Raw genomic sequence first — 24,793 nt, forward strand, 5'->3', positions numbered from 1 at the left:
TGAATCTGTTAGACTTATTTAATACACCTACAAGCTTGTACAGAATACTACTTAATTCAATGGAACTATGTCAACACATTCATTTAACTATGTGCTCATGTCTTAGCAGGACTGGTGCTCACACAAATACAGATGTCAAACTAGAAGTGAAAGACATAAACACCGAATAAGGGCTACATTGTTCTTCAACATTAATTCCTTTTAAGAAGAAATTAGAAAAAAAATTAAATCCCTGACATGCTCATTTAACTGAATAAAAAGAAAACATTTTTACCTCTTCAAGAGCCCTTTTCTCCCTATGACCTGCACCTTTAGAAGACAGTTACATGTTCAAAACAGTTTTGAAAACTTTTTTCATCAATGTTAGAGGAAAAAAATATTAATGCAAAATTTTTCCTATAAAATTCCCTAAAAAATAACGTGATATCTCTCTTCTGAGGAAAGCACCACACACCTTTACCATCATATTGTCACTTGTAATTCCTATCTTCCTCCTCCTTTCTTTTTGAGTACTTGGGTATCAAGATATTGAGATTAATTTATAAAGGCAGTGAATACAAACCACAAAATGATTTTATTTTGGCAGAACTTGTGATGCTTTTTCTATACTTTTACTTAAGTTTATTTCAATTACACATAATCACTCTCTTCTAGGACTTCTATTAAGAGAGATCTATTGATCTATTCATCTTTACAGTGTTGCCCAAATTTTTAGTATCATAAGCAGCTTTCCAATTTCAGTAATCTTTTATTATGAAATCTTCATGGATTGGCACTTTGGTTTTTACACTTCACAGCCCATCAATTTTTATCTATTTCTCCTTTTGGACTCCTTTTATGTTCCTCTTTTTATCTGCGATTTCTTCTCTTACTCCTCCATTTTTTCTACCATTTCCTGTCACCCTTCTTTGTGGCTAGTGAGTTTGATATTTTGCAGATTCACGCTCCTTTTCCAAAGATCTGTTTATGAAAGGGGATTCAGAGCTGAACCTCACAGTTCAGGCTTCTATCACATCATCAGAGTCTTCTCCAGGTTTTGAAAATATGATAACAAAATGACAAGTAATTTAAAAAAGTAATAAAAAGACGTGCTGTTTATTATGATTACTGTTCACCAGAACTGTCTTAGAAAATATTCAGGATTCACACTTCCTAATCTGATACCTTCCTATTTAGATCCTCATAAAGTGGTAGGCTGTCAGTCACCCAAAAAAGTTTCTAAATGTAGTTCACAGGATTTTAGTACCCCAAACCCGACTGAAGTACTTAATAAAAATCCTGTCTGTTTTTTCCAGTGTTTACACTTCACCCCCAAGCTCCTTAGGAAATAAATAGATTGCTGCCATGCTGCAAAAGTCAGATACAGGGATGAAAAGGCATGGTTTTATAAGAAAAGCACCCTTTCAGTATCATTGGTAAGGCAAACATTCTCTTGCATCATGCAGTGCTGTCCCTGCATATCACAACACCTATGCTCTTCTTTCTCACAACTGCTTAGAATTCAACATTGAAAGAAACTTTATTTGTAGTGAAGCTAGCAAGTTTTATTTGAAGATAATGCATTGCATTTTGACTTTATGAAGATATGCAAAATATGCACTCACACAATGAAGCCTGCTAAAGCACAAGCTATTTCTACTTCTACTTGGCTAAGCATCAGGAACAGCAGTGGTTTCTGGTTAATTCAAACTGCAGGATCTAATAAGAATGCAATAGCATCTACAAGCTGTGTTAGTACTTACATCCAAGCTTCCTTCACTTGTAGATGCAGAACTAAAAACATCCTCCTCACCACAATCTCTGTTCATCCTCAAGCATTCTTCTGTCTGCAACACAAACAAGTGTCCTACACAGCAGCAGCAAAGGAAACAAAACTGCAAAAACATGCCAGAGCAAAATACCAAACCCCATCACAGAACCGACACAAACTTCCTAGTAGTGCTGGACCTCATTGCTGAGAAACTCTGAAGGACCCTGCAAAATTCTTTCATGTAGGCAAGGAACTGAGAAATCCATCAGCAAAAAGATTTAAGAACAAGAATGCAAAGACAAAATTCTTAGGCAAGGATAAAAATAGGGAGTAACTAATACCTGTAATATCAGGGAGCAAACCACTAGTCTCTGCTATACCCACAGACACAAGGGAACAAGCAGGGAGCTCCTTCCTTGCCATTTCTCCATAAAGGAACTGTTCCTGTGCAGTAGCATATTCCTTACTTAAGCCTAGATCCCATGATTGTCTGCATAGCACCTCTGCTTTACTGGATTGTTTAGCAGTGCCAATTTGATCTGGATTTAGCCTCAGGCACATGACTACATTTAACATCAAAAAGAAATGGAGTTCATGCCACCTTTATGTTTTTTATGCCAGCTGCAGGAGAACAGAGGGTAACTGATCCAGCATAAAATTAGAATGGAGAGAACAAGATGATACCTGATCTGGCATTAAGCCTGCCTGTACAAAGTTAACCAAAGAAATACTTTTAACAAATTTGTACTGGCCACAAGAATAGGACTTTGCCTTCATTCTGTGTCATGGTGTTTTCAATATAACGGAAAGTTTTTTCCAGCAAAGTTAGAGCTGGTGTATTGTCATACCACAATTACTGCTCTCAGTGAGCCAGCTGAAAGAGAAAGCATGTGCATGGGCATGGAAATCTGAGCGTAGGCCTGTAGTGTGCAGTGACACCTGATCCAGTACAGCTTGCAACACAGGCTGACACTCTTCTTCCCTTGCAAAAGAAATTGCCTTCCCCTTGCAAATGCCTGCAAAGTCTGCAGTCCTACTGCTGCGCAGGACTTTGAACAATTCTTCCTATCAAATAGTTCCAAAATAGAGACTGTGCATGACTAGATACACACACACACATTCCACCACTGAAAATCATAATGCAAACAAACAAACAAGCAAAAAATAAAAATGCAGAACAAACTTAAGCCTTGTGGGGGAGTAAAAAAGTAAAAATAGCCATAAGGAGCAGAGTTTGGTCACCCTAGGGTTTTGATTCCGGTTCTCTGAAATCACAAGGCATCCCATCATCTAATCCCTTCATAAACCTACCTTTTTATTAAAAGAACTTTATTAATTTGCCCTCATTCTGCTAGGTCTGTTCAGCAGTTTCACTGCTGTTTTGGTTAGAAATCTTTCACAACAGCAAGTCAGATATATTATGCCTAGTTAACACCTGCTTGTTCCTGTGTACTGTGCTATTCTTCAGTTTTCAGTAATTCTTCCATCTATTGTGTTTCAAATTCCCAGGGGTTTGTATTAAAAAGGCAACAGCGACTTCCTTGCTACTAGACAAAGTGACTGATTTAGTTTCTTTTGCTACAGAGCAATCGCCATTTGAAAGCAAGTGTCCAAGAAAGAAATCACCAAGAAAAATCAATTACCTTGTCAGAACTAGAAGCAAGAAAGACTTAGATATTTTGCTCAGACTTAGAAGCTGTTTCTCCTACTTGTTTGTACAGTTCCTTTTGCCCAGGTGAAATACTATTTTGAATTTAATTAATCCTCAATATCCTTAGCACCTATTAAAATTTGTATTTTAAAAAACTTAGAGTATCACCTCCTTTGCTTTGATTAAAAAGCAAGAAAAAGAGAAGACAAAAACAGAGAGGAGCTTGCAATCTTTGAACACATTTCCAACTCTGCTGTGAGAAACCCACTGCAGTAACCACTGAATTAGGATGCTTCATAGCAACTTTTTCTAAGGTTGTAAGCATTAATACTTTAAAAGTTAAAACTGATCTGCTTCAGGAGTTAGAACTGCAAGAACACAGATTTCATATCCAAGTTCAGTAAAACGGAATGAGAGTACAAAGTACGATGCAGAAACTGCATGCTGTAATGTGTTTGGCTCTTCCAGAGGAATTACAGCCCCACAGCGAGCTCTAGAGGCTCTGGCTGAGCTCCCTTGTTTGCTTGATTCTTGGGAGCAGATACAGCATTATCACTCCAGTTACACTTTTGTTCCCTTCTAAATAGGAAGTATTTTTTAACAGTGGAAAAACACTCTGAAAGTGACTGACTTCTTATCTTATAAAATAGTTTCCATGTGTCCCTTATAAGATATTAAGTATAGTTCAGCATCTATGACAGAAACAGTGTTTTCTAACACGGTAATTCACAATGTACATAAAAGAATCTATTCCCTAGCAAAAGCACTACAAGTTTGATCATGAACAAAAAGGCAGAGAACTATGAGAGATTTTGAACAGTTTTCACAGTTTCGAGAATGTGACTGAGAAGACTGAATAAGTAAAACATCAGTTCATTAACAAGCAAATGTTTCTTACTGCCAGTTAATCAGACACACATTTTATAATTCCACTCCAAGAGCCCTGGAGGGTTCTTTAAACTAGAAAAAAGAAGTTTCCCTTTTTCCTCTGACATCCTAGAGTATTAAATACTTTACAAACAAAATCAGTTGACACTAATATTTTTAGCGATGAATGCAAAAACTATGAAGTTAAAAGACCGGTTTTTTTTTTTATGTTTTTGAGTCAGAAAGTTATTCTGTATTTTATTCCTGTGATAAATGAGATATTCTTCATAAGTGCATCTCAACATAATTATTTCATACAAAATTTCTTTCCTAAATTTTCCAGTTCAAGAACACAAACAAAGGTAAAAACACTTAGTGTGTACCCCAGCAGACACCGATCCTTCAGTTCAGTATTGCAAGTTGTTTCTTCTACACCTGATTTATTGGCTTTACAGACTTGGAGATGGCAATAGTGTGACTGCACAGAGCTTCCAGGAGGTATAAATGCTTAAAAGGAAATTATCACCCGTGCACAGAAGAGGTCATAAGACACACCGACGATAATTTAATTGTTCTATATTACATCAGTTATTTCATAAATGCATTTTATAATGTGAGCACTAGTAAAAAGCAGACATAGATTGCTTGTAACTACTGCCCTTTTTTAACATCTACTGAACTCACAGCATTAAAAAAAAAATAAAGAAAGAAGTAAATGGTCAACATCCTTGACTCCTTCAATGAGCTGCTGGTATCTTCACCAGGCTGCACTGATCACACATGGTTAACAGACTGGAAGGAAAAGGAAGGCAGGCAAAACAAGTGCCAGCACCCACAGACATAAGAGATCTGGAAAGAAATAAATTCTCTTTAGTGAGCAGTACCCTGCTGAACACTTACCTTGCTGCTTCTTCTATCAGCATTAAACAATCCCAAAAGTCTTGTTTTTTCTTTCTCTATTGCATCACTGCTTACTGAAGCCTTTCGATTTGGTTCTGAAACAAATTTTAATGCAATAGTTGTTAAATTTTTGAAATAAAGGTTCAGAAGATGAGTATTTTAAAACATCTTGGATTAATTCTGGATTTTTACGAGCTGGAGATATTATGGATTAGATGATCTAAGTAACTGCCAGATCCTGCCCTTATTTTGTCATCAAACTTTTATTTGTTCTGAGTATGCTCTAGAATCTGATGGAGACAATAGGAATAATGTCACAAACTGCGCTGAGTTTTCAATCATAATCCAGTAACCCTTATTAAAAGGCAAAACATGAGCAAATTGCTTGACTTCAAAAATGCTTGTTAGATGTATCACTTAAATCTCACAGAGCACTGTAATACTAATACTAAAAAACCCCAAACACTTAAAAAATGCATAATGGTGGATGTCTATAACAATTCACAGGTATGACTTAATATTGTGAAGTTAAATTAGAGCTTCTCAATGTGTAATTTGGATAAAGCTCTACAAAGAGAAAAAAGAGTTTCCCCTTGGAAACAGGGCTCTCCTTAGAACTTAAACTAGCTGGTGTGGTCATCTGTCTTATCTTGGTGCTTTTATTTCAGGTGGAAAAGGAGGGGAGTTTATAGGTATTTCAGGCTATAAGAGCTCAAATGTGTCTTCGTTGAACCTGCTTAAGAAGTTGTTATGAGCTCTCACACCATTTAGTATCCCCTCAATTTCCCCCTTCAGTTTCTCATCCACAAACTGGATGAGCAAAATGACACTCATGCATTACAGGAAACAACATCACCCATTTACTACACAGATGATAAAGCGCTCCCACTTGTTTTAAATGGCCTCTGCATAATGCTATAAATCCTTCCTCCTGATTCCAAGCACATTAGGGTATTCCACTAGCATTCAAAAAGTTTAGTTCACAGAAAAATAAAATACTTTCCCTTGTAAATATTTTCTTAATAATTATTAAAAAGAAAATTCAAAATTACTTGCTTGTTGACACAAAATAAAGGTTTACTTCACCAAAAAAACCTCATCCCAGGACTCCTGTAAACTTATTTGCATAACACACAAAGTGATTTTCACATACATCCCTTTTGCATATAAACAATCTCATGTGTTAGGTGTTAAACACATACAATGAACCCAAAGAAAAACACGGAGAAATTATCCTTAAGAAAGGCAGCAAGTGCACTGCAAACAAATACAGTAATGAATTAATACTTTTCTTAAACACTAAGTACTACCTATGCTGGTTTCTTGCTTGGGACTGGGCTATGACAAGATATGGATTATGACTCCTTTATTCACACAGTCTTCAGCTACAAACAATGCTGCAGAATGGCTAACACAACAGCTGATCAACATTGTCACTGAACTTTAAATTGGGATTTAAGTACAGCATATAGTATCAAAATAATGAGTCTTTATTAAACTGTATAACTTTTTCTTAAATAAATACAGTAGACATTTCATCTAGTATTAAACTCCATAAAAGAGGAAGCCACAGCAAGTAATGACAGAGGATTAGGGGGAATAGTACTGGCATTAGTAAAGCCAAGAGGCCATGAGCTAAGATTTGCTCGATGGCTGTCAAGGTGGTATTCCTTCGTAAAAATTTTAATAAATTCTCCATTTTTACTTTGATTATGTTGTGTCTACTTGCAATGCAAAGAAGTAAAGCTTGTTAGAAATCAACCATACCTTTCTTGAGGATCATTAATGTAAGCAATGTATTAAAATAGACTCAACAGGGAAAAGGATATACTAAATACACACATTTTCTATTTGACTGCAAGCAGAAGCACCAATAATCTAATCCAACCTCAACTACTGTAACAATTCAAAAGTCAGCATCTATTCAGTTACCCAATCTGTATATATACATTTGATATTAAAATGCTTTGCTGCATGTAAATTGAAATAAGTGGAAGATCTCACAGAAATCACAATATTCTGCCTCTGCTGCTAAATAGATTTTGAACCCAAGAGACCTCCAAAATTTTAGTAATTCTGATATTTAATTAATCATGATTTAGGTAAACTGAACAGGCTTGGAATCTGTATAGAGACATACCACACCACAAAACAGTTAAATGGCAGAATTTGTTACTTGCTGGCATTTTAATGGCTATTACTGAAGAAACAGTATGGAAGTGTGTTTGTTCTTAGCAGAAGCACAAGACATGTAAGCAATACTTTTGAAAGACAACACAGATGAAAACCAGCTCACTTCTCCATGGCATTTTACTCGACATTTTTAAAGATCTATCTACTGAACACGCATTAAACATAGAGTGAAGTGAAAGAGTTAAACAGAGAGTAAAGCTTTCCCTCAGCAGAATTGTACAGTACCTCTATAGTTCAGAGAAGGTTCAGACTGAGTTTTTGATGGAGGAACTGGAAAAAGCAGGCAATGAAAGGGTAAGAGAAAACACATTAAAGTTCTTATATATAGCCTTGTAAGGCACAATATTCATTAATTGGTCCTAGCACCCTTTTTCCTAAGCATTACAGAAAAAAGTGTTGACTGACAACAGACATGCAGAGCTGCTGCTGAAGCAGTTTAGCTGCATTTGTATTAATTCCTGATTCACTCATGAAGCTGCTTAAACTGCTAAATCAAATTAAGTAAGCAGGTGGCAGCAGAGCTTCTCTTTTAATAATCCTTCAGCTCTTGCTGTTTTCTGTTTCAGGGAAGGAAAGAATGAGTTTTTCTAGAATCTACTCTCACAAGCACAGCCTACAGGTTTCAGCACCTCTGGTGCCTTACTTGTTAGTGGGAATGCATTTAGAAAATCTGTTTTCTAAAACTAAACAGGCTAGATACCCACTCAATGCACAAGTCACAGACCAACTGTGACTTGTCACAGATAACCCACAAACCAATGGGTTTGTTCCGCTTAGAGATTACAAATGAAAACATTGAAGAAGGAATTTGCTGAAACAAAGGAAAAATTCTTGTAAATTTTATGTACATTTACTGGTTTTCTCAGACACCATGGGACAGAGTAAGAGGAAAGCATAAAAGGTTGAATTATCCTCAGAATCAGGGGGATTTTATCATAATGAAAAGAAAGGTATACTGAAAGGTTAAAAAAGAATAGAATATGAAAATAAAAGCTGATGTAGAGAGCACCACACTATGATGTGTAGACCTTCGTGGCTCCCTTCCAACTCTGCATATTCTGTGATTCTGTGATATTTTGCTGCTATAATCCCAGCCTGTAGTAAAGTCTTTGTTTTGATTGTATAGGCTAAAAACAAATTCGAGGACCAATACTGCATCAGCATACACACCATCACTTTCATTAGGAAGGAAAGACTTTAATGAAGGCTTAGGATAATTACTACACAAGTTGTCCCTGAATTTAATGGAATGAATCCTGTTGAATACATTCCATGTTCAATATGTTGCCCCAAAATGGTTTAGCTTAATTACAGTAAACATGTCTTGAAAAAAACTAACATGCAATTGAGTTATGACATGTTGTCAGCCTCTTTTTGGAACATCCTAACAATTCAAAAGAAAATTCATTTACTTAGATGTCTAAACTCACTGAAATTTGACTCGCACAGAGGTAGAACTGTCACTTATCAAAGAGTTGGAAAGAAGAGACAGAATGTCAACATAAATAAATAATTTTATAAATAAAAAATAAGCCTACAGCTCAGCACCTACAAGAATGGCGTTATCTAAACAATAAATAAGGACATTTACTGTGCTGGAAGCGATACCGATTGAGTCAAACTGCAGGAGACAATTTTAATGAATATCACTTTCTGACCTCAAAGGAAGTAGTGCTTGTCAATGTGTATTTTTAAAGCAGGTATATTTTAAAGCACATCATATAATTGTGCCATTTGAATACATAATCAGGCGGATAAAACTCAATTCTAGGAAGCTGCTACTACAATTTTACCTATGAGAACAGAAAGTGAGGACAGGTAAACACGAGAACAAAATTTTAAATACAAATACCTCTTAGCTCCTCTTCACCAAACCGTCAATAACTTCGCTCTTTGGAGGAACCGTCTCTGATCCTATCCAGTCTGTTTCTCATAAACCCTGGTCTGTCGCCTGTGCCTCTCAGCTTTCACAGCTGCCATGACTATTGCATGTCTCTTCTTTCCTTCCCTCCAACACACAGCACAGGCAGGTGACAGACTCTGCCTGGCTGAGGCCCCTTGTATTACGCACACCTCCACCGACAGCAGCTCTGGGGCATAGCAAAGCTCCTCCTTTTGCCCTGCCCCAGGCCAACCTGCACCCTGCCAGAGTCCAGCCCAGCCTGGCGCAAGGCCCAAGAGCAACCAAGGACGGCTGGGCACATTGCTGACCTGGCTGCTGCTCTGGGCACAGCTCACTGAACAAACCCGTGCTGCTCTCCAGACTGAGCTCTCACTCTGCTGCTTCAGCTGGACCCCAAAAGAATGGCAGCACAGAAGCTTTTAAGTTGCCCATAATATTGTTGTCACATCATATAACCCTGCAGTGACCACTTTCAATCTTGGCTCACCTTTTTTTCTGTCCCAGGCGTACAGCTCCTTTATCCCTAGCTCCTCCAAGGACTTGGTAAGCTCCAGCTCTTCCCCAGTTATGCCATCTCGCAGAAGAACAATGTGCTCTTGACTAACTTCACACTTCTCACAAATAGCTGGGATGATGTTGTGGAGAGGCACCTCTGGACTAACTCGAACCACAGCCTTCTGTGTCTTCAGGTAGTTCACTACCAGCCTCACAGATTTCTGCAGAAACAAACACAAACTCTCAGTCTCCCTTCTGCAATGGATAGGCCCTCTTGCAATCAGAAAAACAGTGGAGATTTCCATATTGTCTTGACTATTCCTAGGCAAACTTACCCCACATTGCAAAAAATATTATTTAACAAAATAAAATCTCAGACCTCCCCTTCCACTAAGGAGACATTCACAAGAAACATGCAAAGAAAGAAAAGGAATTGGAGGCAGATGTAACACGAATGTGTACAAGTCCCACTCTGAAAAGTGGGAGAGTATAAATAGATATAATTATTAAGAATAATAAAAAATTTCAGCAAACACTTGAAAAATGACTACTCAATCTTCACTATACTGTGAAACCAATGACCAGTCTTCTGCCGTATCTTTAATGAAGGTGGCACACAAAATATCACCAAAACACTATCTCCACACAACCTCACAACCCTCATTTCAGCCATTACTGCAATTTTCAATCACCCCGATCTTCAGATTTCCATCTATCCAACCACATGCAACATAACATTTTGTCTAAATGCCTAGACAAGCATCTGCCAATCTACATGCAAAACAGCTAAGGTAGTATACAGCAGGTTATATCCAATCCCAAGTCTTCCCCATCTGGTTTAAAGATGGAAAGATAGGAAGAACTGAAATCATAGGAATGAAATGATATTTCATGGCACCATTTTAGCCCTACGGAGTACTGACCTCAGGGACCCTTGGCAGAGGTCGCTTTGCCTTCTCTTCTGGAATCTTCTCTTTCAGAAGTACTGTCTGTACATCCAGTGCTCCTATCAAAGTGTTTGGCTTGTAACTCAGAACTTGTTGAGTTCCAGAAGACTTTAGTTCAAGACTATGTTGGGATGGATTTAAGCGATACTGGCTGCATAAATCAACCAATACATCCATCACAGCTTTACTACAAGGAAGAAGACATTCACCGTTAGCAAGAGAAAAAACAGTTGCTACAAAATTTACCTCAGTTTTAAGATGGGAGGATAAAAGACAGCAAAAGCTGTGTATGTGTCATTAGTTAACCACCTCTGGGAGGCAACAGTGTTAGTGCTTTGAAATGTTAAACAGATCAGATAAAATGATGGGAATTAAATATATTCACACTTCAGTGTCTGTTTATGAGCTCTGAACTAACTATTCACTCTGAGGCAGACAGCAGAGCCAATCATAGCACTAACAAACATAAGCCAAGAGCAGACAAAGTGCACCTTATTTATTCCCAGACCACAGATCACAGAATATTCTCAGCTGGGAGGAACTCACAAGGATCATCAAGTCCAGCCCTTAAGTGAACGGCCCATATGGGGATTGAACCCACAACCTGGAGTTATTAGCACCACGCTCTGACCAACTGAGCTAACCTAGGCCTCATAATGTACTAAATCCAGAAATTAAAATCTCCAATTCAAATCCTGTTCTTTAATGTGAAGACAAGATATTAATAACTTATAAACTCACAGTCCAGTAAACTCCTAGATTTGAACAACCATATAACCCACAATGGAGCACTTAAATCTGGAACAAATGGTAGACAGGGTTTATTTTTCCAACTTACAACTTTGAGTTCTCCAAATCCATTTGACACCAGCAATATTTTCCAGTACAAGAGATCCTGTCCATATTTATATTAGTGAAGATGTTAGCTCTGTACAAAACCATCTGGTTTTGAGTATTTGCATTATCAGTTACAATTACTGCAGTATGATTCTTAAACCATGAGGTTTAAGACAGCAATTGTCCCTCTCATTTCATGCCTCTGCACAGAGGCTCTCCATTTTGTGTCAAGAACTCAATATTCAGTGGAGTTTGATACTGCCTAACAGTATCAAACAGATTGTAAGCAGATACAATCTGTGCTCCCCCACACCCCAGAAAATCTCTTCTGCCATGGTACTGAAGGGTTCTTTTATTTTCCCAGCCTTCCCCCCAGAAATTCAGCACAGGATCAGAGAAAATGGCAGAAGTGAAAATAAATGCATAGACAGCACATTTGCCAAAAGAACTGGCACCTCTTCTAATGTTTAAAATGGAAAAACTGTATACAGATTCAAAATTCGAGCAAATTCAAAGAAAATAAAATCCTTCCCAGGTTATTAGCCAGCATCATTACATCTGTACCTCAAGAATTACCCTTCAAAATGCAAAACTACTCTGTGGGGGGCCACCAATCTGCTTTCTATGGGTATGTTGGCCAACAGCTGCTCACGAAGTTGTTGAAGAACCCTGGAAGACTAATGGCAAGGACAACAAAAATGGAAAATGAAAGCAATTCCTTATTAACAGGTAGGTGACAGCTCTTTCCATGCAAGAGAAGAGAAAGAACCTTTTTTACAGTAACCTTTTTCAAGTTTAACTGAGTTATACAGTGTGAGCTGGAAAAGAGGTAAGCGTGGAAAATTTGAAATACAGAATCTCACTGAAAAGAGAAGAAAACAGTGAGATGATGACTGAAGATCAAATAAGGAAAACAGATGTCATTAATATGTATAGGATGCTTCAAAAAAACAGAGCACTGTGGCAATTGCTAACATAGAGAGCACAAATACAAACATGTAGCACCCAAATCAAAACTGTATCAGGTCATTTCATGATGGCTCATTCCGACACTGTCCCCAAGTTGAAAATGTCTGTATTTCACAACCACATTAAATTCATATGCTACACACCACAAACCAACAGACATTTACACCTACCAAGTCCAAACTACAGGAGAATCCAACCTACACCAGTATTTATATAAATATTCATTAAACTGTGCAGCAGTGAGCACTTTTTCTAAGTGCTTGTCCTCAGTTCTCCTGATACAGATCTCAACTTGTCTGTTTACAGACATATTTCTTTTAAACTAAAATTTGCATATGTTTGTTTTCCCTCAGCCTTATTACTATTGTTTCAGAGAAAAGTAAATAACTGGCAGAATCACAATACATGGTGTCCCATGTGCTTGACATTTATATTTAAAGTGGAACACTAACATATTTCTGTAGTGCATAATAATGTGATAATTCATTCAAATTTGGACAGCTATCTTGCCTCTTGAAAAAACATTTGTAAAGAGAATATAGTTCATCACAATAACAGTTTATGATTCCACACTGATGTACCACTGAAATATAAAATAGATTCAGTGGCAACAGTACCACACCAGCCATCTGAGAAAATAAGCTGCAGACAATCATGCAACTTGAACAAATTTGTCTGGACAATGGACAAATCAAAAATCCAGCCAAATCTGAGGCTTCATCTTATTGCTGAATACAAGCAGGCATGCATTAAACATAACACTTAAGGAAGTCTGCAACATCCCAACCTGTGCCATGCTGCTCAGAATACACAATTATTCAATGAAAAGCATCCGCAGCCTTCATCTGTACCATTTGAAAGTACAGCTGAAGCTTTTGAAACAACTTCAAAGCAAACAGTATGCTCTTAAAAAAATGTAAATTTGGGGAATTTTTTTCACAAATCTTCTGAAGTATAATGGAAAAAAAGAGAAGAGGGGAGAATAAAAAGGGGAGAAGAAAGGAGGAAAGGAGGAGGAATTCCACAACGTTCAAAATTCTTATGTTTCAAGCGAAGTAAGAGAGCTGAGAAATCCTTGCAATGAAGTTCTTCATTGCAATCTATACCAGATTTTAATGGCATCAACTTAAAAAATTTTCCTTCTAAACCATAATACGGTTCAGCTTGATTTTAAATGGGAAATTTAATTCAAGTAACTCCAAGTATATGCTACACACAGAAGAGAGTCACTAAAACCACCAGGAGAATGGTAATCTACTAATCTCGACCAATTTTTATTTCTAACCTTGGGTTTAATATGGCTCCTGGAAGATGCAAAGAGTCAATCCTTCCTCTGCTTCCATCTCTGCACTTCATTTTAACATGTTTTAAGATCTGGTACAGAGCATCCTCTGTTTTGAAATTCAGCGAGGTCTTAAATCTAAAGCTGAGATGAAGAAGTTAAATATCTCCTGCCTTTCCAACTACTCAGCAAAGAAACACCTTGCTTTTTCATGTTAGTAAGCTGTGGCTGAAATTTTTGGTGGAGAAACCAAATACTACATAACAGACACCAAAGGTTAATGACTGACAAGCAAATACTAGAGCACAAAAGCAAAACTGGAGAGTGAAGCCAATTTAAGACTCAGACAAGAAGGTCCATATGACTATTCTTAGCAAAGGAGAGTATTTTGGCTCTGTGCTGATACTCTATTACTATGCTGTTTGACATTTAATGCCAAATCTGGACAGTAAAGAGTAACTACTTTGCCAGCAGTATTTATCGTGCTGAAGTTCTGATCAAGTTTAGCAGACTGCATGTTTCCTGTTCTCCAGTAAAATGCAGGAAAGGCCTATGGTTTTTAAGAAGCATAAACCAACTGAATTGTTTTGGGTGTGGTTTGGCTTAATCTCTTCGGATCACACAGAGAAATCCATTTTAAAATACAGCCTTGTACATCTAAAAATAGATGTGCAGGGTAAAGCTGTATTCTATCAAATGAAATCAACATTCTTTTTACCTTCTACTTTCATGCTACAAATGCCTTCCAGTACCTAAAGGGGCCTAGCAGAAAGCTGGAGAGGGACTTTTCACAAGAGCATGTGGTGATAGAACAAGGGGCAATGGTTTCAAACTGACACTGGGTTTAGATTAGATATTAGGAAGAAATTATTTACAGTGAGGGTGGTGAAGCATGGGAACTGGTCCACAGAAGTTGTGAATGCCTCATCCCTGGAAACATTCAAGGCCAGATTAGATGGGGCTCTGAGCAAGACCCTGGTGCGTGGCAGAGGGATTGGAACAAGACGGTCTTTAAAATACCTTCCAATGCAAACCATTCTGTGAGTCTATGATTAAAAAAACCAAGAAAAATCTCAAACTGGAGGAAAGAATCGTCATTATTTAGGTCAATGCCAAATATGCATTAAGAATCTACAGTAGCATTTGACTGGAAAAGAAACATAATAGTGTAAAGGGGGTGGGTGACCTGAAATCTCTAATTCTTTCATGATTTGCATTTAAGCCACATAATAGCACTAGTCATTATTATTTTCTCATGCTCCAAAGTACAGAAGGCACTTCATGAAAAGATTACAACTTTTTCTACACAACCAAAAACATCACTAAATAGCAAGCTGTATCCAAAAAAGTTCCGGAAGCATGATAAATAAGACACTCATAAATGTTTTGTTTTGTTTCTTTTCTTAGCTTGCTCATGTACATTTGGCTCTTACTTTCCATAACTGAGCAAGTCCACAGAAGGAACATCAAGATGGCACACAAGAAGAGGTAGAGGACTGTGTTTGTTGAGCTTTAGGACAAGAAAGGTGAAGGGAGATCTTGCTGCTGTCTGTGAGTACGAACTGTAGGGTTACGGAGCCACTCTTGCCAGTGAACAAGAGGACAAGTTGCAAGAGACAAGTGCTGACACAGGAAATTCTATTTAGGTACAAGAAAACACATTGTCTCCACAAAGATGGTTCCAGCCCTGGAAAAGAGGTAGAGAGAAATCCAGAAAACTCCTCCCTGAAGGTACTCAAACTTGCCTAGAGACTGTGTATTCTGGTGGCCCCTTCCAACATAAAGTATTCTAGTACAACTTTTTTCCCTTAGCCTACACTGAACTACTGTAGCTTTAACATGACTCTTATTTAGTATTTAGTTAAACTAATTTTAATCCTTTTGCCATGTGCCCTGTTTACCTTCTTCTAACAACCCCTCTTTCATGTTTCATCAACCTGGGCTGATTTCACACCTTCAGTCTTTACTGAGACACTGTGCTGTATATGTTGGGCTATAAGCACACAATAAAGATTTTATTACTGAGAATTATGTGAGAATATTCTTTCTGTGATGACATTAGATTTATGCTCCATATAATGCATGCTCTGTATAGAACTCTGTCCTCCAGTATTTGCAGAAAGGGACTACAGCTTCAGCTAGTTTATTTTTCCCTCTAGTGTCCTGCTCTTTATGCATCATGGGTATGAGACAATTTGTGTAACATGTAAGATAACAGCAGAAGCAACAACTTCTCACTTTACTTTTCCGAATATTGGTCATCCTTGTGTTCACAGCTCCAAACCAAACATTGTTTAACTTCAAACATCCCCATTTTTCTTCAATGCATTTTAAATACTACTGAGTTCTCAAGCTGCTGACACAATGTCTGTATCCTCAGTGCCACTCAGTGTGAACAGAGACAGACTCATGATCCCTTTATTTACAGGTTACCCATTGAAAGTATTACCTGCGAGAATCACAAACAGAAAAAGTTTCCGTTAACTTGGGAGTTTTTCCGCTTATTTTCCATCTAAATGTCTACCCATGACCTTTCTCAGACCTGTTAACAGTTTGTGTGGATCTGCTACAAATCTATATGCATAAAATGTGTAAGTGGCCAATGCTTAACCTATCCTTTCAGCACACCAGTTAGTGCTCATGCACAAGTACAAACACAGAAAAGTTAAGGGGATATTTTATAATCCTATTCAGGGGGAAGTAGGCTAACAGTTTTTCATGAATTCTTCTATATGTTTTATCGTAGAGTTCCCAGGGATCAATTATTTAAAAAAGAAAACTGTTTTTTAATACTATTCTGTTGCTACACACACTCCCTAAGGACTCAGCTTTGTACTAAAATCTGCACTACGTATTTCCAAAATCTCAAACAAATTGTGTGTTACAAGATGACAATAAATTTAAAGAGAGACTGTCAGCTTGAGTTAACTTCTGTAAGTAAAACAATTTCAAGGTTCCAGATTCCAGTAAAATGCCTTTGAATAGCACACACTTTTTTTCTTTAAGTGTCTTTGAAGAAAATTTAATGAGAATTTTCTGCCCTCTTGCTGATATTTACAGGAACTTTTTACAGAGAGAACAAAGTTAAATTAACAACATGTTGCTTTGCTTACATACAATGAAACTGAAAGACATAATTTTTACTTTTAGTTCATTTATAATAACCTTAAGTGCTACTAATTAGCTACAGTATTTATATTTTCAAATATGATCTAGTGTACTTCATTGTTCTGTGAACTGCTTTCCTGAAATTACAGAATCATTTTTCATTATGAATATGCCCAGGGCAAGGATTTGCAAATTTTTTTGAAACAGAAAAGCTATTTCTCCAGGGTAGCCAAAAGCAGATTTTGCAGAATACAGTTTTAATGATGGCAACAAAAATAGTGAAGATTTATAGTAGTATAAACAACAGCACATTTTTCTGAAATGTCCTTCCATGATATCACCACAGATAAAAAGAACAGGAAAAATAATTCATTACCTGCACTGGCTCTTATACTTGCCTCAAACTGAAAAAAACCCAAAAAACAAACCACCACATTTTTCTAAATCCAGTATCTTCATCATTTAATATTTACCTCTAAGCATCATTGTATTTCATGGCTGTTTAGTTCACAATATCAAAACAATGCAAGAAATTCAAAAAAGCCTGGACTTTCACCCAAACCTGGAAACTTAGGATGGGTTCCCTCCCAAAAATTTCAGATAGTCGTGACATTATTATTTTTTACTATTCCACATACCTAAAAACATAACCATTGCCAAAATACAGAAAATTGCATCTCCCAGTGATTAGAAAGAACAGCAGCAACACATGAGGTCTGTTCACAGACTGATGCCACTGTAATACAGGGCTTATTACAGAATATCCTTTTCTTATTTCATAGCTTGTTAGGATGATTAATTCCCTTTCCTCAGTTTCTACCATCTTCCACTTCCCACAGCTGGCTCTCAGTGTCACTAACTTTTCCACTCTGGGTCTTCAAGACAGCACTGAGGGAGAACAGCCACTGCCTAGGTTAGGCACCAGTGATGTGCAGATTGGCACTTTAACACAAGCAGGAATTTAATTGCCACCTAAATCTGAGGTCTAGACCTCTCATGCAGACAGTGGAGAGAAGTGAGCACCTTCACAGACAACAAAGAGAACATTTTTGTTCCTTAGAATGCCTAATGCAGATGATATAAACCCCACAGAAATGTTTGAAGTTTCATTTTCACAATTTCTTTCAGATTTTAGTCCACAGATCAAAGACTCTAATAAAAAAACACTCACTCTCAGTGTAGGTGACATAAACATGTGAAACAGCTGTGTGAGACACGGAATATTTAATATACAGAGACTTTCTGCTTGTTCTTTGCTCCTGTAGCTTTTACAGTCTTCAAAAAGTCACATGAAAAGACCACTCTTATAGTGCTCTTGGACTGCTTCTTTTGGGATTATATTTTCTGAGGGAAAATAGTTTCTAACCATATGGCAATTAGCTATGTCTCAATATAAAATGCTGCATGAATATTAACATCTTGTCAGCTCCCAGATGGCTTGCATTTGCCAATGAAAAAACACCTTTCTTTGGGATCCAATGGCCAGTGAGTTTCATGTCCTGTTCCACTTACCAGGCCTCTTCTCTTCTTTCTCTCATGAAGTCCAAATCTCCCCATAAAAACTCTATCACTACACACCTAATCTGAGAGCTCTGATAAGCACTGCTTTCCTTTCAAACCTTTACTCTGGCTTTGGGGTGGACACACACACAAGTTGCACTAGCCTCCTGAGAGTGGGTAAGTGAATGTTAGTTTCTACAAGAAAAGTAGGGGGAAGAATGAAGTCCCAGACACCAAACACTGTTTCACACATCCTCCTCAGCCATCAAAATACACTATGAGGCAAACAGTCAAAACAGACTAATATATCAGACCAGAAAGTGTAGTTCTGCTGGAATGCAAACTATGGAAAATGTACCAAATGTAAAATAAACACAGTATCTGATTTATAAATAGGCATATACATACCCTCTGAATGTGGTGCTACACTTCCTACAATTTCTTGACTACTCCTGTCCACAACATTGTTTGCTACAGTTCCATCATAGTGTTGATTATATTTTTGAAACTTTTCCATATTATTTCCTAAAGTAATGTCTCCCTCTTCCAAAACAATTTAAACAGAAAGAATGAGGATAAAGAAGAGCTCCCATAGTGAAGAAAATTAACAGAATTGCCTTTCCAGTACAATTTGCCCTTGATTGTACCCGGTAAGTAACAAGAAGAATCCCTCTCTCTTTCCATGGAAAAAAATTAGACTTTTATATATAAAAGGCTTCCTAAATATGAGCAGCTGCTTTGCTGTCTGCACAACTGCAACATATTTGTGAAGGCAGGATCTCTGAATGCCATGAATCATCCATATTCCGAGCCTGCTTCTTGACATGACTCCAGGCACTCACTCCTACTGTCAGGACTGTTTGCCAGCAGCACCTACTTCCACTGCACTGAGCCCACTCTGGATTAGGAGATGTGATACAACCTAAGTCCAGCGGCACTACATGAAAGAGATTGATCTGTGCATGTGCCAGGGGTGATCCATGGGGAGAACAGTGACACAATAGCTGCTAAATCCTTCCTGCCCCAGAAGAAGGGGTCTTTTATATATGACTCTCAGGACTCTTTGGTGCAACAGCTGCTTAAAAAGCACAGAAAAGCATGACAGAGAAGCCCTATAAACTCAGAAAGACTGACAGTATCTACAAGTGTCCCACAGGGGAAAAAGTGCTTCAAAAAGAGGGAGCTAATCAAAGCCTTACCTTCCTTGCACTGTACACTTCTGCTCCACCCCGCTGGGTAAAACAACTGTGAAGTCCACCAGTCTGTTTATCATGTTCTCCTTCATGCTCACAAGGTTCTGATCAGAAATTACAGCTGTCTCTGCAGGTGACTTGTGCTCACTGTGAATTTTACTTGCTGCAGAAGGTTGATTTGGTGGAGGGGGAGCACGAGCTTTCATTCTTTTCCTTGAGAAAAAAGGCAAGAAGAAAATTAATAATTTCTTGCAAGAAAATACCACAATGTTACTAGCAAATATATGTTCTTTTGGCCATAATCTCAGATTGTTTTAAAACGTTCCTCTAATGCAAGTAATTTTTCTTTATCATGAAACTTTTCAGTGGAGTTGCACTTTTATTTTTACCTCCTCTCTAAAAATACGCTAATTTTTTAATGATACACTCACTCCGACTGTTTGCTTTCCATGCCCCAGGGGATGAATCAGTTCCATAATTAGGATATGATATAATCATTTTTCTGTTGACTATGAGGCATACTCTTATGAAGTGAGAAACCGAAATGCTGGGTCCAGTCCAGACCTGACTCAAGAAAGAGTTGTATTTACACACATGAATGCTTCCTCCAAGTCAGAATGGCAGGAGTGGAGGCAGGGTGAGGTTTCATTCAGCTATATTTGGGTTCCTCAGTATTACTCTACTTGAAATATTGTCTCTTCCTCTGCTCTGAGTTAGTAGTATTAAATCTGGCTCATCGTACTCCTAGGGAAGCACCATGAAAAGGTCAGCTGTGAATGGTATCGCTGCTTACCATACAACACCAAGACTAGAGCTCTTTGAAAGCACCCTGAAAGGAACTCATTCTTCACTAGCAGGCTATGCACCATGTGTGATATACAAAAAAGCTGCATCAGCTTGCACCAAACAAGCAGTGTACTTTACAGAGATAGAAACCCACCACAGACTCAAAGTTTACTTCACTGGCAAGCTGCCAGACAGATAAGCAACATATGTGTGCTGTTAAACTTCTGAATAGCTGGCCTCATACCAAACACATGTCTAAGAGGATTAACTCTGATGATTAATACTCCAGTGACCTCTTCTGACTAGATTTACGCTTAGTTTAAGTCAGATTTTAGTGTAACAGATGGAAAAAGCAGTAAAATATTTACTCAGAAATTATTATGGGGGCCTACTGCCTGCATTTTTTAATCTGCCTGTTTTTAGGGTGCAGGAAGAGATTATGATTCTGCACACCATTTTTGCCCTGCAAACAACATCAATTGAGGTCCAGAAAGGAAGAGTACAGAAAAAGCATCTAACTCTTAAAAGCCGGAAAAGCTCATTAGTCAAATCAGCCAAGGGGCAAAACTATGTTTAGGGGGAAAAAAATTAAAAACTGAACTGAAATACCAAATCAAATGCTTCTTTAATATGAGATAACCTCTATTCTCACAGATAAAAAGACCAAACATGGAGTTTGGATTACCACTGTAAGCTCCTGGCAGAGGAAAAAAGTAATAGCTATATCACGTTAACAAAAAAATCCCAAACCAAACCAAACAAAAAAATTGTTCAGAAGCAATCCTAGCCCTCCATATTTTTAATCAGTATTTGCATTTGACCAACAATTTCTGTGACATGTCTCAACTTGCAAGAATTCTTTACATTTCCTTGAAAATGCTCATTTCAGTGAGATCTCAGCAAGGCAGTGTAAAATCAGCAGTGATGAAGGTACTGCCTTTCCTGTGTGCATAACAAACAGCATTCTCTACAGATATGCAGGGAGAGGTACTGCCTTATTTACTAGGATAGAGAAATTTTTCTTTCATCAGAAAGGTCCTTGAACATTCAGTTTTTATCCTATATACACTGAGAGGCATGAAGTCATCAGTCACTATCTTCCAGCTCCTATGCTCCTCCCCATAGAGGTGGTAAGTTCAGGGCTTTGACAAGTAGTTAACTACTTTGACTCTCCATGAACTAAACTCTTAATTTATTTGTCTACTGAAGACGGAAAAAAAAAGAAAAAAGAAAAAAGAAAAAAAGAAAAAAAGAAAAAAAGAAAAAAAGAAAAAAGAAAAAAGAAAAAAGAAAAAAGAAAAAAAAAGAAAAAAGGAATTGGGATTCATCTTTTGCTCAGATCCCTTTACATTTAGCTACAGTTGTTATTTGTAAGCAGGTGGTGAGAGACATGGGAATTTTGCATACATCCAGATTCATGCCAACACTGCCTTACAATCATGCAGTTTAATAACTTCACATCAATTTACAAATCATGTAATTCTTGCCCTTCATAATATCAACTACATCAATATAAGTAGCTAGAGAGTTTACCTTGTTTATTAAAACAAACTTCTATTTTTGTTTTTAAAGCTTGATCTATAATGCAGGAGATAATTCCAACACAGTGTTCCTGATGCAGTACCAAAGGGAGCAGGAAGAAAAGAAGCAGGCAAGTATTCTGAGCCTGGCAGAACTAGTTATAATTATGATTTACCTTGTAAATTCCAGATCTCACAATAAAAAAAGACAGAAGCAATAAAGTAATGATAATAAAATAATCATGAAACTGAAATCAGCTGAAGCTGAAGACACTTGAAACTTTGGTGAAAAAGTGAAGAAAGACTGAGTTTTGAAGCTAGTGAAGGAGCTGGAAGTAAATCAGGAGTATGCTACACAACGTGTCTATCTGTTCCTATAGGAACAGACAGAAAAGGTCAGACACCTTTTTAGTATTTTTTTAAAACTTTTTAAGTACTCCACAGCCAATTCTGCAGTTACAAGCCTTGTATAAAACTGGTTGGGGCTGGGGGTGGGAGGGGGGCAGTGTGTCAGCAAATCAGGCATCATATAACAAAAGCATCAGCTTACAGAGTGACCAACGATGGTCACTTCAACACCATATAACATGTAACAATGCATATTCTTTTTGGCATTATGCAGACAGGGCTTTTTAGAAACTACAACCCTCCTTTTCTTTTGTACAGAAAGGACAGGGCAGGTCTATTTCCTTCGGAGACATCAGAGAAAGGAAAAGGGAAAACATTCCCACTGCAGTCTCTCTAACCTAGCAACGGTTCAGGTGACCTCATACGAACTTTTCCACAATAGTGACTTACAAATTCTCACTGAGACTACTTTAAATGCCTGGTTTTCAACATTTTCCAAATGACAGATCTCTGACTATTTCAGTGGAAGCAGATCCCTCTACATTTGTGGAGTGATATGTGGCACAGATTTGCATTTCCTAGCCAACTTTCTGGAACATCTCAGTAGTAGAATGTAGCACCATGAACTGCAGACTGAAATCCACAGATCTAGCTCTACCTTGGATTTGGCATGAGCAGCTGCTTTTTCTGACAGGCAGCAGCAACTCCAGCAACTGCAGTCAGAAGGTGCCGAGAAACCCGTTAATACTATTGAATGTGAGTGAGAAAAAGAATTAATCTTTCTCTGTCAGAGCAACAATGGTTATAAAGGACAACACAAAAGCACTGAGTAATAAAAGCCTTACTGTCACCCCACTAAAATAATGCACAAAGAAAGTGAGTGATTTAAAAGCCCTTTTTAAGCATGGGAAGCAAAGGTACTTTCCATGCTATAAACACAACATACTATAAAAACTTGCATGCCATTCTTCAGTGTGAGATAAATTCAAACTAAATTTAGTTCAACAGCCATCTTCTCTCCACAAATATCCTTCACTGTGCCCACTACTGAGATACCTGTTAAGACCCTGTACCTGCTTCTAGTCTGCAGGAGAAGTTACAAGTGGGAACACTTCAGAGGTATGATCAGGTTTAACTCATGATAACACGAAAGCTTCCATCCAGTCTTTGAGACAGAGACAGTGCCAACAAGCTGCTGGTTCTAATACAAAAATGAACACGGGCTTTTACTGAGGCTTGAACTAGTTCCTCTGACATAAGTGTAAGATGGAAAAAATGCATATAGTCATGAAATAATTAGGCAGAATATATAAATAACCTACCGGCACTGTTCTCAGTAAAAGCACCAGGTTTCTCAAAACAGGAAAGGAAAAAGAAGGAAACTGACCAACAAACCAGTGTTTCTGTAGTTCAGCACAGAAGAAATGCAAGAGAAAAATGTTTCATCGGATTATGAACTTCAAGACAAGATGACACAAGCCCTTTGGACCTACGATTTATTAATATATAACTACCAAGCAACAGGATGTAACCTGGACTTTACATTCCCATGCTAGAAAAACGTGATCTCTGTTTTGAACAGGAGTAGCCCTGGGACATCCACACCCATGGCAAAACTATGCAGAGCTTGACTTTCTTCAGATAAGGTCTAACACTCACACACACAAAAAGAAAAAACCTGAAAGTGAAACAGTGAAATCCTACCTATTTCCACCATTCCCAATAAATAATACTCTGCCCTGTAAAACAAAGGCAACTTAACAGGTACAGGGAAGAGTTCATTCCATGCATGTCAGCGGGACTTTGGCAAATGCTCCATGATTCACCACTTTATAGAATCTGGTTCTTTCTATGTCAAGTCTCTAACCATTCATTTTAAACAAGCAACAACCAAAACACACACACACACACACAAACAGCAGGAAAAAGAAACAAAGGAGAACCCCCCCCACCAAAAAACCTGAAAAAAACAACATCCAACAACAAAACAAATAAAAATCCAACCCAAAACAAAACAAAAACTCAACCAATCTGAACAAAGCAGAATTATGGGAAGCATTAATTTTTTATATAATGGACAACCAGCACAGTCTGGTCAAGTCAATATGCAGTCTGGTCAACTCACGAGGCTGGAAGAGGTGCAAACGGTTTTCTGTGAGAGTTGTGTACACCCCATCTCAGGAGGAATAAACCAACATGTGAGTGCTCAGTGATAAGCGAATACAGACACTTAGGTGTCTGTACACTTAGGTCCCTTAGGTGAAAACCAGGAAACATGGGAATAAACATTCTTGATTTTCAGGTGACTGCACTCCTACAGTCCTTTGAAGGGAAATTTGTGCACACAGGCAAGAAGAGAACCGCAGATGAGTAGTTCACTCACTCGCTCCCTTTCCCCCTGCAATTTACACAGCAAAGCCAGAAGCCCAGCCCAGAGGCACAGACCTCACACTCCAAACCACCGAGACACAGCAGGACAGAAGTAACTCCTGCTTGGTGATCTAGCTTGTGAAGAAGGTACCTTTCAGAGAACACTTGCTTTTC

General features: G+C 37.9%; 1 protein-coding gene and 1 non-coding gene across 10 annotated transcripts in view; both read right to left on the bottom strand.

The window, feature by feature from the left end:
* COBL (cordon-bleu WH2 repeat protein) overlaps nt 1-24,793 on the bottom strand; it is a 158,176-nt gene that overhangs the window by 96,096 nt on the left and 37,287 nt on the right. For 5 of the 9 annotated variants that reach the window (XM_085052221.1, XM_085052228.1, XM_085052220.1 and 2 more), the window contains 6 exons: nt 19,602-19,808; nt 10,683-10,893; nt 9,752-9,980; nt 7,587-7,631; nt 5,169-5,263; nt 1,743-1,826 (listed from right to left, as the gene is read on the bottom strand). In XM_085052221.1, the coding sequence (XP_084908347.1) occupies nt 1,743-1,826; nt 5,169-5,263; nt 7,587-7,631; nt 9,752-9,980; nt 10,683-10,893; nt 19,602-19,808 (871 nt within the window). Of the gene's footprint in view, nt 1-1,742; nt 1,827-5,168; nt 5,264-7,586; nt 7,632-9,751; nt 9,981-10,682; nt 10,894-19,601; nt 19,809-23,571; nt 23,689-24,793 lie in introns of those variants that run through there. The other 4 variants (XM_085052224.1, XM_085052222.1, XM_085052226.1 and 1 more) reach the window with 4 other exon arrangements.
* On the bottom strand, nt 11,283-11,357 carry TRNAI-AAU (transfer RNA isoleucine (anticodon AAU)). Its single transcript has one exon. It is a non-coding gene; the product is annotated as a tRNA-Ile (tRNA).

This window comes from Lichenostomus cassidix, chromosome 2 (genome assembly GCF_008360975.1).
Source record: "Lichenostomus cassidix isolate B80296 chromosome 2, HeHo_3.0, whole genome shotgun sequence".
NCBI classification, from domain to species: domain Eukaryota; kingdom Metazoa; phylum Chordata; class Aves; order Passeriformes; family Meliphagidae; genus Lichenostomus; species Lichenostomus cassidix.